This window comes from Fundulus heteroclitus, chromosome 7 (assembly GCF_011125445.2).
Source record: "Fundulus heteroclitus isolate FHET01 chromosome 7, MU-UCD_Fhet_4.1, whole genome shotgun sequence".
NCBI classification, from domain to species: Eukaryota; Metazoa; Chordata; class Actinopteri; order Cyprinodontiformes; family Fundulidae; genus Fundulus; species Fundulus heteroclitus.
In genome coordinates, this window is record NC_046367.1 from 23,404,309 (window position 1) to 23,421,019 (window position 16,711).

The 16,711-nt window shown below is 39.8% G+C and overlaps 1 protein-coding gene across 1 annotated transcript; it reads right to left on the reverse strand.

The window, feature by feature from the left end:
* Positions 1–1,353: 1,353 nt before the first annotated feature.
* LOC105938267 (immunoglobulin superfamily member 2) lies at positions 1,354–13,129 on the reverse strand. The gene is made up of 9 exons (XM_012879947.3): positions 12,568–13,129; positions 9,528–9,899; positions 9,008–9,427; positions 8,475–8,864; positions 7,059–7,427; positions 4,977–5,354; positions 4,492–4,884; positions 2,601–2,981; positions 1,354–2,504 (listed from the first exon to the last, which is right to left on the reverse strand). The coding sequence occupies exons 1-9, from the start codon at positions 12,635–12,637 to the stop codon at positions 2,317–2,319; spliced, it is 2,961 nt and encodes a 986-aa protein (XP_012735401.2). The 5' UTR covers positions 12,638–13,129; the 3' UTR covers positions 1,354–2,316.
* Positions 13,130–16,711: the final 3,582 nt, after the last annotated feature.

The window sequence follows — 16,711 nt, forward strand, 5'->3', positions numbered from 1 at the left end:
ACTAAAAAGGGAATGTGACGGGGTACAATAAAATAAAATAAAAAATTCTATGACATTTAAATGAAGTTCAAATATGAGACCTTTTTCAAGTTGCTGACAAACAATATTCAACCAATGATTTTAATCTGCAACGGAAATGCAAACAGGTCTGTACACTCCCTTTGAAACACTTCAGAAGTGTCTCCACCTTTAATGTGAGCTAACCTGTACAACTCCATCTAAAAAGATAAAAAGGAAATATTTAATGGGAAAATAAAAAGCCTAAAAGCACGTGGTCGTATACATGTATAACACAACCCATGCACCTTGCAGAAAACACCTTTTGATTTTAATATAGCATTCAGGGTTTTTACGAGGCGTCTATCAGCATGCCAAATCTTTACTTGGTGATTTCTACTCTCTCTTCTTCTCAGAAATGCCACAGGTTGGTCAAGTTTTGAAGAGCATTTCTTGATGTAGATTTCATGCTGGATTTAGGTTCTTTCTAGCACTTTGACCCTCTTCTGATGAAGCCATTGTTTTGTTGATTTGGATGTAAGCTCTTGGTTGTTGTGCTGAAAGACGACGTTCGTTTCTTTCTGCTGTTCAAAACTCTACCTGCATTGACTAAGACAGAAGTTTCAGCTAAAGAAAGCCAGCCCCAAATGCTGCCATCACCATGTTTCACTGTGGTTATGGGGCTCTTCTGCTAACATACTCAAGATCAAGACAAAATATGTTTAGAAATTAACTCCAAGAGGCTTAATCGGTTTTGTTAAGACTATAACATATTTTCAAACAGGCTTTTGAGAGACATTGAAGGTGTTTATGCACAATTTTATCAGGCCAGGTTGTATTTCCTAATTAGAAAAGTACTGCATTTTGCCAACTTACCTACTAGGATTGTTGGTACATGTACTACAGCCAGTACTTTCCACGTGTTTCAGCAGCTCCTTCAATGTTGCTGTAGGCCTCTTGGCAGCTTCCCTGATCGCTTTGCTTCTCGCATTTCCATGACTTTTCTACTCAAATCCAGTTTCTCATTAAGTGTTTTCTTCATTTCATGTTGACAGTCTTCACTGGTCTGCCTAATGTCTTTGGATTTTTTTATAGCATTCTCCTGACTGATACCTTTTTACATGGAGGACCCTCTGATATTTTGGAAGTTCTCTGTAGACCATGTCTTTTTTTTTTTTTTGCTGTGAGATGCAACTGGGAACCTGTCAAGGAAAAGCTTACAGGACTAATTTACTGTCACTTTAATTGATGGCTGGTCTGTAGTGACTCATTTTTAACAGGAATGTGAATGTGACACACAGACAAATTGCTTAGGCATAAGTGGGTTTGCGCTCCTAAAAATGGAAAAAAAATGTCTTTAATCAGGCATCATGGTCTCTTTTATTTACATTTATTCCACTTCAGTTAAAAATGAAGGATGCAAAAACATACAATGACACGTGCAATGTGTCACTGAAAAAAGACAATAAGCACACACAGAATTTTACAGTCGCTGTTTTCAAAATAAACTCAAGTTAGAACAAGGCCACGAGAAACAGGTTACACGGACGTTCACTCTCAGTTTCTCAGCAACGCGACCAACTGAATGATGTAAACTGGAAATGTTTCCAGCATCAAGTTTGAGCAGCAGGGTTGCAAAACTAATTTTTGCATGGGTAGATTTTACCTAACACTGCAAGCTTGCGTCTCAACAAAAGAAAAAAGGAAAAAAAAAGTCTGATTGTGAGAACGTCTGCCACATACCCAGATTTACACATATCAGCAGTCAGCCTGTTCACAACCGCAGAGAACTTCCTGGTTTTGTTCTTTTTTTGTGTGTGTTGTACAAAAACAGTTTCAGATCTCATGACATTTCATGTCATGATGCTGTCCTGGACACGCGAGAGGTCTCAAAGATAAAGTATAAATATTCTTTTTACATGCTGTAACATAAAACAGAAATGTTTTCAGAGCTGTGCTACCAAAAAGGTCACTGCTGATCTCAACTTTCAGTTTGAGGTTGAAAGAAAATATACAGTCGGTGGTTTTGCAAACTGCTTTTAGCTGCAAGCTAAAAAATGCTTGTTTAATTTCAGTTGATGAACTAATTTAAATAATGTATAAAAACTAAGATATTCTCAACGGCAAAGAAAGCAAACCGATTTTTTTTCCTTTTCTGTAAAAAAAAATGTAACATATTTTATAAAAAAAAAAAAATAACAGTAAAATGAACATTGCAATTTTTTACATTCTAAAACATTTCTTCATGCACGTCCCAGAGTTTAAAAAATAAAAGCATTTATTTTCCTGTTTATTTTTCTGCTTTGAGTGATTCAGAGCTCAGCTTTTGCCGTTCAGGGGGACTTGTTCTACCCAGAGAGTTGAATTATTTCCTCCTGACGTCTTTTTCTTGCACATCCTCCACACCAGAATCATTATGACGAAGAGCAAGGTGAGGACAGTCATCGCAAATATTGCAATCCATATGGGAGCCATGCATTCAGGCCCAGACAAGGCATTGACTCTCCCTGCAAAGATGTGGCAATAAAAAAAAACATGTCTCAACATTAGTGATTTCACAACAGTCCTGAGGAGAAAGTAGCTTGGCGGCGAAGAGAGCTTACCTTCTGCATCGACGTTCACAGTCAGATTTCCAGACTTCTCAACCGCAAGCTTCCTCCACCCATAAGGATGAGAGTAAAGCCACTCCTCTACTTCACAGAAGTACACGCCGCTGTTTTCAGCATCAGTCTTTACTTTAAGGTCGAATTGGCCAGGGAGTGGGTGGCCGTATCTTACAGCGATATTCTCTGTGCTGGGTTGTAAGGTAGAATTTCTGTAAGCTGTATATATGGGTTTAGCTTCAGCGCCTTTCTGCCAGAACCATGTGACCTGGAACTGGGACTCGTTGCTGGACTGTTCGGTGATGACGCAGGGAATGGAGAAATCCTCTGCAATGCTTACGTTCACCTCCAACTCTTTCTTGTCAATGGACAAATTTGTATCTGTGAGAAAATGAAAAAAAAGAAAAGAAAAGGTTAATTTGATTAAAAATTAGCTGATTAAGGCTAAAGAATCAATGAGGCAGAACTTTGCTTGCTGGTGAAACAGCTAAAGAGGGGGAATCGATGGTTTAGCAACAGGGGACATTGCAACGTAGTAGGGAATATTGCTGCTAAACTATCAGGGCAAGAAGAACTAGCTTGAAAAGTGTTAGAGACAGTGGTTAAAAGGGAAGTAGCCATATGCAGATGCAGACACAGAGAAGTTAGGTAAAACCGAGTAAAACTAATTCACACTGACATAAAGATGTAGAGATATGATGAGTCTGTGGAAGCACACTTCTAAACGATTGTTAGAAGTAAACTCAGTGTTACTCAATGTGTGAAACCCCTATCATGTCCAAGTCATCTTAGAGAACAAGGGTAATTAATATATGTATTATTTAGGTCAGGGGTGTCAAACTCATTTTGGTTGAGGGGCCGCATACAGCTTAATCTGATCTCGAGATGGCCACACGAGTAAACTCATTGTAAGATTAAATAGAACTAATAAAAGTGGACTTGTTGTTGATTTTTATATTAAATGAATTTCACTTTTACACAATATATTATGAATAACGTCAGCGTTTTTAAGAAAAGTATGTGCAATTTCAACAATACTTTTACTCAGTTAAACATTTACTTGTGCATAATGCATAAGAACTGATCACATTGGAGCACTATGGCAAAAGCAGTACTGCTCCACTTGTGAAAGTCAAATCTGATGAGCTCTTTTTGGCATTAAGACAACAATTCTTATTGGCACATTGCCAGACAGGAAACTGCAAAAAAATAAATAAAAATAAATAAATAAATAACCGGCCCCTGGGCCGTATGTTTGACACCCCTGATTTAGGTACATCTAGTCATATATTTCAGCTAGAAAATGTGCAGGCACCTGCCAAAATACTTTTACCACATTAATATAATCCCTTTTTGTATCATTACAACTACAAACCTCCCTACATTTTAATACCACTTTATGATTGACCAACAAAGAGAAGAGCATAACTGTGATCAAGAGGGTACACAGTCAATTGTTTAGTAATTTTGTTTCGAAACGGAAACCTATAAAGTGTGTCATGCACTTGTGTTCTGTCCTCTTTACCCTGAAACCCCTAAAGAAGCAGCCAAGAGGCCCAGAGTAACTCTGGAGGTGCAGCAGAGATCTACAGCAGAGATCGCATTCAGCTGTGGTTTCCCTTCACAATTATGCACTACTTTTTGGTCTGCCAAAGTAAATCCCAATAAAATACATTGAAGTTTGTTTTTGTTATGTGATGAAATGGATAAAACCATGGATGCCATGTATTCGTCTGAAAGGTGTTTGTAATTTTCTTAGTCTAAAATAAGGTCATTGGCTGGAAAAAGAAAGGCAAAAACGAAAGAGGGTGTTAAAAAGAAAACAAATATGATAATGTTAATCAAAATGAGCCAGATTTTTTTTTTTAATATTAAGAAAATATTAATTTACCAGGTTCAGTAACATCCAGGTTTGTGGTCGTAGTTTTGTCCGAGAGGAAATACCATTCTCCCTGAGGATCTTGTAGATATTCCACCACCTTGCACACATAAAGGCCTTTGTCTGAGAGTCTGGCTTGTCGAATGGTCAGCTCGAAAGCAGGCTCAGCGGTGCGTCTCATGCTGATCCGTCGGCTGTCATTCTCCTCAATCTGGGTCCCGAAAGTGACGAGAGCGTTACGGTCTGAGCTCAGAACGGTCTTATTTCCAGCTTCTTGTTGGAGTTCCCAGAGGACCTCGTAGAGAGACGGCTTAGGTGTTGCTGATGTGACTTTGCAAACAATTTGTATGTCAGTGTTGATGCTTTGTGTAATGGTGGGCTTGGAAACTAGGGCGAGTTCGCTGACTAGAAGAGGGAGAGAGAAACATGTTATGATGGGACAACGGTGAGAGGCAGGGGGAAAAAAATAGTTGCACCAAGTCAAGTATCTGCATTACCTGGATTGTTCACCATCACCTTCAGCTGGTTGGACGGAGGAATCTTTTTGTGGACCTTACCCAGAAAAACTGACACCCTACACTGGTACGTTCCCGCCTCCCTGTGGCTGGCACTAAGGATTTTCAGAGAGTGCATGACGTCCAAGGTGTTCTCTTGGCTGTTTACCTCCACTTGGTAACGATGCTGGTCCCCGGACCAGCTGATGGAACCATTTGAGTACAGCACCACAATGGTGTTTATGTTGGAGTCCTCTTTCTGCACGCTCCAAGTCAGAGTCATTGGCACCCGGGGACTGGTGACTTTGCACATTAAATGTGCGTTTTCTCCCACAGTCACGCCATGGTCCCGGCTCTTCAGTATGACCCTCACCAGGGATTCTAGGACAGAAATGAAAATGGCAAGATAAATGATGGCCTTTATTAACATTATATTTTGATCATACCCATGGAATCATCCCAGTAATGACATTTTTAGTGTGCTATCAGATTTCTGTCACTCGGTTCTATACTTTAGGATTGTGTGTGATGGAATGGAATGAAGCTTTAATATGTCAATAACACATGAAAGGGGTTTTCAGAGGCTCTCAAACTTAAATAGTAAAATGTTTTCAGTGGTATCTTTCCAGTAATTTGTTTTTTTTTACATTTTCTTCCACCTAACATAAAAATTGACCAGATGTTGACCTACAGTAGAGTAGTTGTCAATAATCGAGGTAAGTCACCTGGGAACTCTGACCAAATGTTTAAAGCGTAATGGTAATCTTGTAACTAGCCATCCTAGTATCCAAAGAGGTTGTGATGAGGTCGTGATGCCCACAGCATGACAGCTTCTTCACAAATTAATCTTCTATTGCACAACAGAACAATCTGGAGTGTTAGTAAAAAGAGTTGATGACCACTAAAATTCACCATTTCCTCCGACAGCTTGTCTTGTTTGTCATATTTTAAACTGTTAAATTGTTGACCAGACTTTAGATGAGGGCATCTTAATGCAGGTACTGTAGCTTTTTCCTGATTGGTAAGCTCTATATAGTAACATCTGCCTTACTTGACTGACACGTTCCACTGGTTCCTTGTTTTGTTTTGTGTTTTCGTTTTGAGATTGGGTTAGAGAAACAGGTCTCTGTGGTCATTTATATTCTAATTAACCAGGGTGTTGTCTAATAATAAACGTGGGTAAATGTGGCTCAGTGGGAGGTGTAGTCCTTTTGCGGTCAGAATGGTTCAATTCTAGCTTTCGCTCCAATCACATGTCAATGTACCTCACATATTTCACTTATAACTCGTATTATTCTGACTATAAGGCACACTTAAAATCCTTAAATTTTCTCACAAATTGATAGTGCACCTTATAATCCGATGTTCCTTGTATATGCTTACTGACCGATTTTATGTGGTACCATGCGCTCAGAAATCTGTCAAAATGTGTAAGTACGACTTTGGTTAGCAAGGAAGCCGCTCCACTCAATGTATATTCGAAGCATTACGATACACTGTGTCACTACCTGATCGGACCCGTGACAGGACCCCTGAGCAGTGGTTGACTTCATAGCTGTTTTGACATGAGGCTACCTTTAATTACTGTTGTTTTGACAAATTTAGATCGTGTTTCATACATGTGCATATGTAATCCTTTAATAATGCTTGTCCTGGACCTGTCTATGTCTATTGTTTGTTTGCTCATTTTAGTTTTCTCTTTGTGTTTTTGTTAATACTACAACATTTAGAATAAAAAAAAAACAAATCTAAAAAGAATCCTTTAGTATTTCCATGGGTATTGTTGTTGGGGGTGGCAATATATGAAAATTTTTGCTAAAAACAATTGGTCTCAATGTAACAACCCCCCACCCCCCACCCCTCCCCCAATTAATCCTTGTACTTAAAATAAAAGTATGGTCTTTCTACCTTTTTCAGTATGTGGTTATACCACCACAATAAAAGGGTCATCTTTTTCTTTTTTATTGGCTTTTCTACACACGTTTTCATACATTCACATTCACATAAAACGAGACGCAGAGTGTCACACCTTAACATTAATCAGCCTGTCTGACTAATCTGTAAAACAAAACATGCATTTCTTACCGATAGCTTTAACAGTCACGTTGGCACTTTGAAACTTGCTGTGAGTTTTGCCGTTGGCTTGCTTTTCAGAGACGACACACTCATAGATACCCGAATCAGTCGGAGCAACTTGATCCATCTCGAAGACGAAGGTTTCCATCTTGGAACGGGTCACTCTCACTTCACGCCCCGCAAAAGCTTCTGCTTTCTCTGTGACTCCATCCTCACTTAGATCGATGATGGTGGAGAACAAAGGTGACCGCACGGACTTGTGTTGCCAGGCGACAGAGAGCGGACCTTTGAACCCGTCCACTGTACAGGTGAGCCTTAATTTCTCTCCTTGGGAAATTATTTGCAACGTGTTCTCCATTTTGACCGACAGCCCACTCTCTGTAAGCAGATAAGGCAGCAGACATGAGTGGGTTTGACAAGATGCCAAAATCCTATCAATACCGTCATCGGTAATCTCTCATCATCAAAATATAATTTATACTCATCCACAAAAGTATTTATACTCCTTGAACACTATCACATTGTGTCACTTTACAACCAGGAATCTTGATTATTTTGTTGGGATTTTATGTGATTGTCTTGGACAAAATTGGACAGATTGGGAATTCACAGGAGATTAACATGCCCTGGTATTGCGCTCCTGAGTCCTGACTCTGCAGAACCAGCTTTTCCTGCAAGTCTTACGGGTTCTATTTATACCTGCTGTGCATATCTACTGACTGTAATATTCCCTTTGAGTCTTAGCAAAACAATTCAAACAGAGTCAGAATGGATGGAGAGCATCTTATATCAGCAGTTTTCACATCTAGCACAATTTTTCTCATTAGATTTTAGTCTGGACTGCCATTGGTTCTGGCTGTATGTTTAGGGTTGTTATCCTGCTGGAAGTTTAACGTCTGCTTCAGACACTTTTGTTGCCTCTAACATCTTCAACCATCTGCCCAACCTACTTTGACCAGCTTGTCTGTCCCTGCTAAAGGAAAGCCTCTCCACGGCATGATGCTGCCACCACCCTCCTTCACAGTGGGAATGGTGTGTTAGGAGGATGTTTACTACCTAGAGCCTTGTGCATGTAGGCAAGAACAGTTGATGTTGGTCTCGTCTGACCAGAGCATCTTTTGACACATATTTGCTGCGTATGAAAGTCAACTGGGGTCAGGACAAATGTCGGCCACACTTTTCGGAGTTCAGTTGGTAAGAAATTCTTAAAGCCATGCAGCACATTCAATCAACATCACGGTTAACTATTACTTTGTCTTACCATCTAAAATCATGACAAGATATATTGAAGTTGTTGAAATGCAACAAGACAAAGGAAGCATGGCGTGTGAAGGACTATGAATACTTTTGCTAGACATTGTCTAGGAATTAAGATTACTATACGCAAAGGTTTATTTCAGACAGTATGAGTGCTTTTCAACCAACCTGCAGTTGAGACGCGGACCACCTGGGGCTGGGAGTCCTGAGCTCCTCCTTGTTTAAAGTTGCCTTCTTGGTCTCTCTCTTCCGGCCAGGCCCTGCACACATAACTCCCTCCATGTGTTGTTCTCACAGGCTTTAACCTGAGTTGGTATTTGCTGTTCTCAGTACGCGTGGCTCTTAGCTCCCCATCTCTCTCTTGGTCACTGTATGCCGCCGTCACGGTCAGAATGCCCGTAGGGCCGATTCGGACCAGCTCATTTCCTTCCCAGAGCCACGCGACGGAGAAGAACCGGCCTGCGAGGTTCTGTGCGCTGATGCTGCAGGACAGCAACAGCTCCTTCCCCTCCTGCACGGCATTCTCTGCAGAAAGACTCACCGCCAGGGCCGACGTCTCTGTCACCATTACACAGGGGAAAAAATTATTTAAAAAAACCAAACACGCACTTCTTGTCGAGAAGTTCCAAATTCGTGAAAACAAGCGCTAGTTTATTTAAAGGGCCCTAATTAAAGTAGGTTGAATGATTGCTTCATCTTACCTTTAGGTTTGACTGTCAGAGTAATTTCCTCTGCATCCTTCTCAGCGATCTTGTACCAGGAACGATCTGGATCTTGAATCCATTCCTGAGCTTGGCAGTAGATCTGACCCTGGTCTGACAGCTCAAGCTTAGTCATCTGAAGCCTGTAATCAGCATCTCCTAATTTATCTAAGCGAATGGCTTCCTCCCTGTAACGCTGCTCAAAGCCCTGGCCAGGAGTCAGTGTGAAATCTTTGTCCAGAGAAATGATCGGTTTAGCTTCTTCAGCCCCATCTTTACGCAGATACCAGATGAAAGACAGATGGACGTGCTGGATGGTGTTGGTGGATGCTTGGCACGTCAAAGTGAGAGCTTCGCCTTCGTTACGGGGCAGCGAGGTGACGGACTCACCAGATGTAACGCTTAGGGAGTTGTCGATCACTGTGTTATTGCAACAAAAAAAAAAGAATGATTGTAGCATTTAGATTTTATGGACATAGCTTAAAAAGAAGAAGTGGCAACTAAAATGATCATTTCTTACCTTTAACAACTGCTTTCACAGAGAAGACTCCATTTAAAATAGATCTTGGCTTGACTGCGGAGCATTCATATTCCCCTTCATCCTCCTTGCGTAGGTTTTTTATTTCAAATATGACTGAGTTGGGACCAACGCGTGTGAGGGAAATATCGCCTGCTTCTATGCGTCGCAGAAAACGAGCATAACCAAAGTCTGGGTCTTCTGTGCTGATGATGTTGAGGAAATGTGTTGGGCGTGCAGGACTCGCCATGTAGAATTTAAAATCCTTATCAGAGTTTTCATTGGGGAAGCCGCTTGTGCTGCAGGAGATGGAGAGCCGAGAGCCAACCACACGGTACAGGGGCCCAGGCTGCATCTCAGTGTTCACATCAGCCTCTATGGTGCAAAGCAAAGAGAAAACACAGATGGGGAGGTTAGCAATGGGTAATAAGTGATCAGGCTTTTGAAATAACTGGTAACAGAGACGTTCTCCTGGCAGCATTGGCTATTAATATAGACTTATTGAATAGACAAATATGAGGCAAACGTAGAGAAGACAAAGCAAACACTTCTGGGCTTTACAAGAAGTGGTCATCGGTTACAAAATTAGTCAGTGTATTTTATTGGAATTTTAAATCATGGTGACACAGGCGCCATATGATCCATGTTTCTAATTTTTATAAAAACATTTACTCAAGCACCAAAACAATCTGTTGGGCTACTTAGTTTAGCAACTACAGTCAGACCTTCTGCCATTTCAGTATAAACCCATCTGCTCCGTTACGGTCTCACAGGTCTGTTAGAGAACATAAAGAACAAACAGGAACAGGAAGTCCAGCGAGCGCACCGGACAGGTCATGGGCAAAGTGGTGGAGAAGCTAAACGCAGGGGATTGGGTTATAAAACAACCCCCACCGAAACTGGAAAGCATACGGCACAACGTAACAAGACATGGTCGTCCACATAAACTTAACAGGCCCATGGAAACTCTAGAGGAGCTGCAGATATCCACAGTTCAGTCAGGAGAATCTGTCGACTGAGAAGCTATTAGCCGTGCACTCCACACACATCTGACTTTAATGGAAGATTGGCGAAAACAACCCCGTTACTGAAACAAAACCATGAAAAGTCCAGTTCATGTCCAGACTGAAGGTGCTGTGGTCAGATGAGAGCAGAGCTGAACTTTGCAGTCTACATAAAAACCACTGTGTGGCAAATAATAATCAATGCACTTAATGCACGTTGCCCTGGTGGAAAGATCATGCTGTGGGGTTGCTTTTCTACAGCAGGGACAGGGAAGCTGGTCAGAGTTTATAGGAAGAAGGATGGAGATGTTAGACGCTGCAAGTCATCTAAAGCTTGAGGTTTGTTTTCCAGTAGGTCTCTAAATTTACACACAGAGACTTCCCAGCAAGCATCATAAATGACACATATCAGTGTCTGTGTTTCAACAGGAGTCTGAATCAAGCCTGACTCATGCAGAGCCTTTTACTAGTGTGTGTGTGTGGTGACAGGTATGGATTACATCACCAGACAGGAAGTGCTCTGGTGCAGAACAGAACTGTAACTGGACCACCCCAACAAAAAAAAAAATCACTGACTTTCCGAAGCTGAGTATTAGGAACACACCTGCAGATATTGCAGCAGAGTGTCCTGCAATTTGAAGGAAGGCTCAAACCCACTGAGCAAACCCATGACCCACAGGCAGGAAGCTAAGGAGACTAGGGAGAAAGAGCCTCAACCACAGCTTCCTCCCAGATTGCTGCAAGACTGTAGAACTCACTGCCTCACCAAATTTATTTCTCTTCGTTGTTTCTCCACTGAGCTTCTGCCCCAGTTGTTACTGCTTGTTACATTATATTTTATATGATTTTATTATTTTTTCCTTTTTTTCACTTTTCGGTGTAGGTGTTAATTTTGTCTACTTTCTTGATTTCAGAAAATACTGCTGCACGTTTGGGGAGCGTCAAATTATCACTTAATCTTATTTATATTTATTATTTTGTTACTTGTTCTTACGGAGCCCGGTAGAGCTCACTTTAAGTGATATATTTTTTTTCAGGTCGTGATAATTTGTGAGCACGTTTCCTTTAATTCAGCCCTTGAATTAATAAAGCGTGAGCACGTTTTCTTTTAATTGAGTCCTCGAATTAATAAAACGTGAGCACGTTTTCTCTTTTTTTTTTCTTTTAATTGAGTCCTCGAATTAATAAAACTTATCCGAGCACACGTTTTAATTATTCGTGGGTGCGTTTTGGTAGATCAAGATCTCAAATATACTATAACGTGCTCATGTTTACATGTGTCAAGACAATATTGAGTGCACCTTTAACATATTGTGGCCACGTTTAAGTAGATCGTGCACACAATGTTCTATAACCATGTTCACTAAATTGTGCTCTCGTTTGAGTAAATAGTGCACTCGTTTAATAAATTGTGCCGTCGTTTTACTATGCTTAAAATGAGAGCTCAATTTAGTAAAATAAGCTCACATTATAGCACAATATGGTAAATTGTGCACACGATTTAGTAAAACGAGAGCAGAATGTAGTAAAACGAGCGCACATTCTCTCAACATGCAAAACATTTTGCGATGACCCCTCTAGGGCTCCGTATGTTCTGAATATTACAATCAACAACAATTCTTCTCAGCTGCATGACACAGCCGCAGACAATATAACAGCTTGTTACTACTGTAGTAGTAGTAGTAGTAGTAGTAGTAGTAATAATAATAATAATAATAATAATAATAGTACTAATAATATGTTTTGGTAAAAAGAAACTTTGTTGGAGGTCATTTCTTAACTTTTTTCCATTTACCTGAGATGAGTCATCAACATCATCAATGCAAATGCAGCTTTAAAAGCATTTTATTAGCAACTTTGCGCGGAGCATCGTCACTTTTACAGTTTGCTGAAATGCGGCTTATCCAACAAATAGAATTAGTTAGTCAATTGAAGCAATATAGCTCACTAAAGAGCTTTTCCCCGACTTTTAAACAGCTGGCCGCAGACCCATAACGCCAAAAGCAACCGCACCAGCAACTGTCTGTTCTCCGACTCACCACAACGTAGAAACAAAGCCAGCAAAGTCAGTAAAGTGGGGCTCCACGGGAATAATCCAGAGACCCTCATTGTGAGCGCCTCTAACGAGATGTTCTCGGCAGACGCTCCAGACAAGGCACTGTCTGCCTTGTCAAACTAGTGGAAGTGGTTCATTCTTCCTGACTGTAGGTGTTGAACAGGAGGAAGTGCGAGACTGTCGCTGCATTCACGACGCCCTTCAGGTCAGTGCATGCGCAGCGAGCAGAAGCAGGTAGGGGAGTGGTGAAGCTCCGTAACATTTCGGAGCAGAGCAGAACAGGCACTTCCTTTGGTTAACTTGTAGAGCGCGCGCGGTGGTCGGAAAACTAGACGAGCCGCAAACGTCACACACAGTTATAGTTCTGTTTTTATTTACAACTACAGTACGCGGCCGTGGGCGACACCCTCATCCTTATGTCTGACCTCTGACTGATAATAATAATAATAATACCACCGTGGCAATAATAATAAATAGTGGCGTGGTGACGTATTTCCAATAGTCGGTAAAACGGCGCGTTGTTTGATCTTAGTTGCTAGGTAACAGCGGAACCGGCTCGACCTATTTCTCAGCGGCGTGACAGTTTGGTCCGGGTTCAAACCACTGAGCTATATAATACGTGGTTCAAACCCCCCCTCTCTCTCCCTCTCACCCTCTCACGACTAAAACGTGAAAACAGTGCGACCTAGTGGCGATATAGGAGACATACAGCTTCGTGTCACTGGCGCCAGTGGATGTAAACTGTGCGCTTTGTGTCCTTAAATATATTTGCAAGCAAGAATTACGTCTGTCTGAAAAAAAAAAAAATGTAATTGCCGAATAGGCACCTATACGTGCAGACTGAAGTATACTATACTTTAAAGGAGTTTTTTTTTGTTTTTCATTCACTTAGATAGGAAAACAAACATAGAAGTGGAGTTCTAGCGTGTAAACCTCCACTGAAAAAGCAAAATGCCAGAATATTGCCAATGACGTTGGTTTAAGAATAGTGTTTTGTTTATCTCAGTTTCCACTCAATGTTTTTGACCAAAAAAAAAAAAAAAAAATATATATATATATACTGTATATATATATATATATATATATATATATATATATATATATATATATATATATATATATATATATATATATATATATATATATATATATATATATATATATATATACAGAGGCATTTCAATAAATGTAAACATCACCGGTTGGTTTTGTAATTCAATTCAAGAGGTCAAACCAAAATTGAATTTCTCTGGGAATAAGAATATTCTGTATTAGCAACGAATTACTAATAGTCTGCATAGATGCTATGTCATGATCATGTTATGGATTACACAATCACGGGAAAGAGCAGTGAGTTGACAGTGAGCAGACAGTTATTCACACCCTCAACGAGGAGGGCAAGCCATGAAAGGTCATGGCTAAAGAAGCTGACTTTTCACACAGCATTGTGTCCAAGCATTTTTATGGGAACACTGAGTGTAAGAAAAAAATGTTGTATAAAAAACAAGTGCACATGTATCATAGCTAAATGGTCAAAATATTGTATAATAAAGCCTCTTTTTTAAGAGTTTGGATATTTACAAGGCATGGACTCCAGCCGGGGTTGGTGGTTCAAGAGGTACCACATATTGTATCAAGAACATAGGCTACAAGTGTTGCTTTTTTTCAGATGAATATAAAGTTTGCATTTCATTTTAAAATCAAGGTCTCAGTGCTCAGGGTGATGGCTGTAAGCCACAATCACCAAAATAAACAGAAATGAACACTTAAAATACACTTCTTTCTAACCAAAGGTGGGTCGTGCTTTTTAAAGATATAATTTACTGGTATGCACCTGCAAGTATGCACCTGCAAGTTTAAGGACTAAATTAAACTAGGCTTTAAATGTCACTTTTAAGATGAGTTTACAAGCATGAATTATTTTGTCAAATACATTTAAGTTGACCATTTTGTTTTAAATTGAGTCAGTCATTTGAGACAACAGAGAACATCATCCTCATCACCATTTATTTATTTATTTATTTATTTATTCATAAACTGCTTTACAAACCAAACAACAATCAAAGTGCAGTAAAAGTGAATCACAAATAATATAGAAAAAATATGCAAAAAAAAATACAATACAGGGTTGACAATATAGACAAACAAATCACCAATAAGATGCACGGTGTCAAAAGTTTTGGAGTTCATTTGATTTCATATTTATATTCTTAGTGTTAGGACTTTTAGTTAATTCATTGTAAATTAGGTTATTGATTTTTTTCTGTTAGATTTCTTTCCTGTGTTTCTGTAATGCTCAGCAAAGGAGAGATCTCCATAATTCAGCCAAACACTGTGTTTCGCTTAAAAAAACTTTATTTATGTAAATAATAATAAAAACAACAACAACAAAAAAGCATTACCTGCTTCAAGAAGAAAACTGTCCAGAGGGAAGCAGGGCACAGTTTGTGTTGACAGCAGACTGAGTGATGTGGGAGATGATGACAGACTGGGCTGGAGGCAGGGAGCAGGTCCGAGAGACTAACGGGGTCATGTACGGAAAAGGCAGGCAGCAAACTGGTGGACGGATCCAGAGGGCAAGGAAGGAATCGTCGTCGAGAGCAGACCAAGGTGGTGTCCAGAGTCAGAGAGCAGCTGAGGTATCCAGCGAGGCCAAGGTGAGACAGGGAATCCAACACCGAGTAAAACGGGTCAGAACAGGCCACACTAAACGCTGGACAGCACCTCACACCAGGCTGGAAGATAATCTGGCAACTCATGGCTGTCAGAGGCAGATATAGTATGTGATTGTGGTAACAACTACATGAATTTTTGTTGATTTTTCACGACTTTTATCTTATGGACTTTGGACTCCATTCCTCATCCCTATTAGTCTGTCTGCCACTTGAATTCTCACCTATTTTCCTATTCCAAATCTCTAACTTCTGGTACTTTTGGCCTTTTTCTCTATAAATATGAAACCTCTTAGTTTAATACATTAAATACAATGCATTTATGTTTTTGATTAAATGTTTACTCTTACATTTTACATGACCATTTTTACAACTGCCAATGTCCAAATTCCAAACAAAAGTTAACATAAGCCTCTTATTTAATGTCATTTAGGCACAATCATAAATATCTAGCCATTTCAAATATAGCAAAATAATATATGCTGATCCATACATTTTTAAGTATGTTCACTAAATATTAAATGACTTAATATTGATATTAAATTATATTAAAGAGACACTTGTAAAAGTATAATTTTCAAAAGTTTTAAAAATTCTCAAAGTAGGGTTATTTATTAGACCAATGCCTTTTTGACTCATTAATAAACTCTGCCCTTAACATCTGTAGTTCCTTGATCCTCCACCAGAGGGGAGAAGACACTTATCGGATTGGACGCAGCAGAATTACCGTGGCGTTTTGGTTAACCCAGTTTGCTGCCGTTTTAGGCACAGTGATACCTTGATCATTAAACCAAGGATGAGGTACTCTCAAGTTTCCTGTTATGTGGATTTATTGGCTTTCAATCTGATACAACTCTCAGTGGACCAAAACCAGCAGATGGCACGCCTCCCCAAATCATCACTGATAGTGGAAACTTCACACTGCAGCTCAAGCAATATGGATTCTGAGCCTCTGCATTCCTCCAAATCATAAGTCCTTGACTTCTAAACGAAACACAAAACGTACTTACATCTGAAAAGACAACATCTGACCAGTGAGTCAAATTTAGATGCTTTAGGCACGGTCTAAAGCATGAAACTTTGACTCCACCTGCTGTTTAGACCAAGTGAATCTCTCCAAACCTCTTTAATGGGTTGTGCCTCTCATTTATCTCAATAGTATTATAATCCATGTTGCTTTTGAACCTTTCTATAGCTCACATTTTATCCTTCAACTTAATTTCCCTTTGCTTAGATACACAACTCTGTGTACAGCCAGCTTCTTTTGTAGCAACTTTTTCTGGCTTTACCCCTTCTTGTTCAGGAGGTCAATGGCTGTCAAGTCAACAGTCTTCCCCATTATTGTGTAGGACATGATATAATATATTTGTCTTAGTTATCCTTTTTTTTAGTATTTGGTCCAATAAAATATAACATTTTTCTTAGATACTTTATGTTGGATTCCACAGCTGTCGG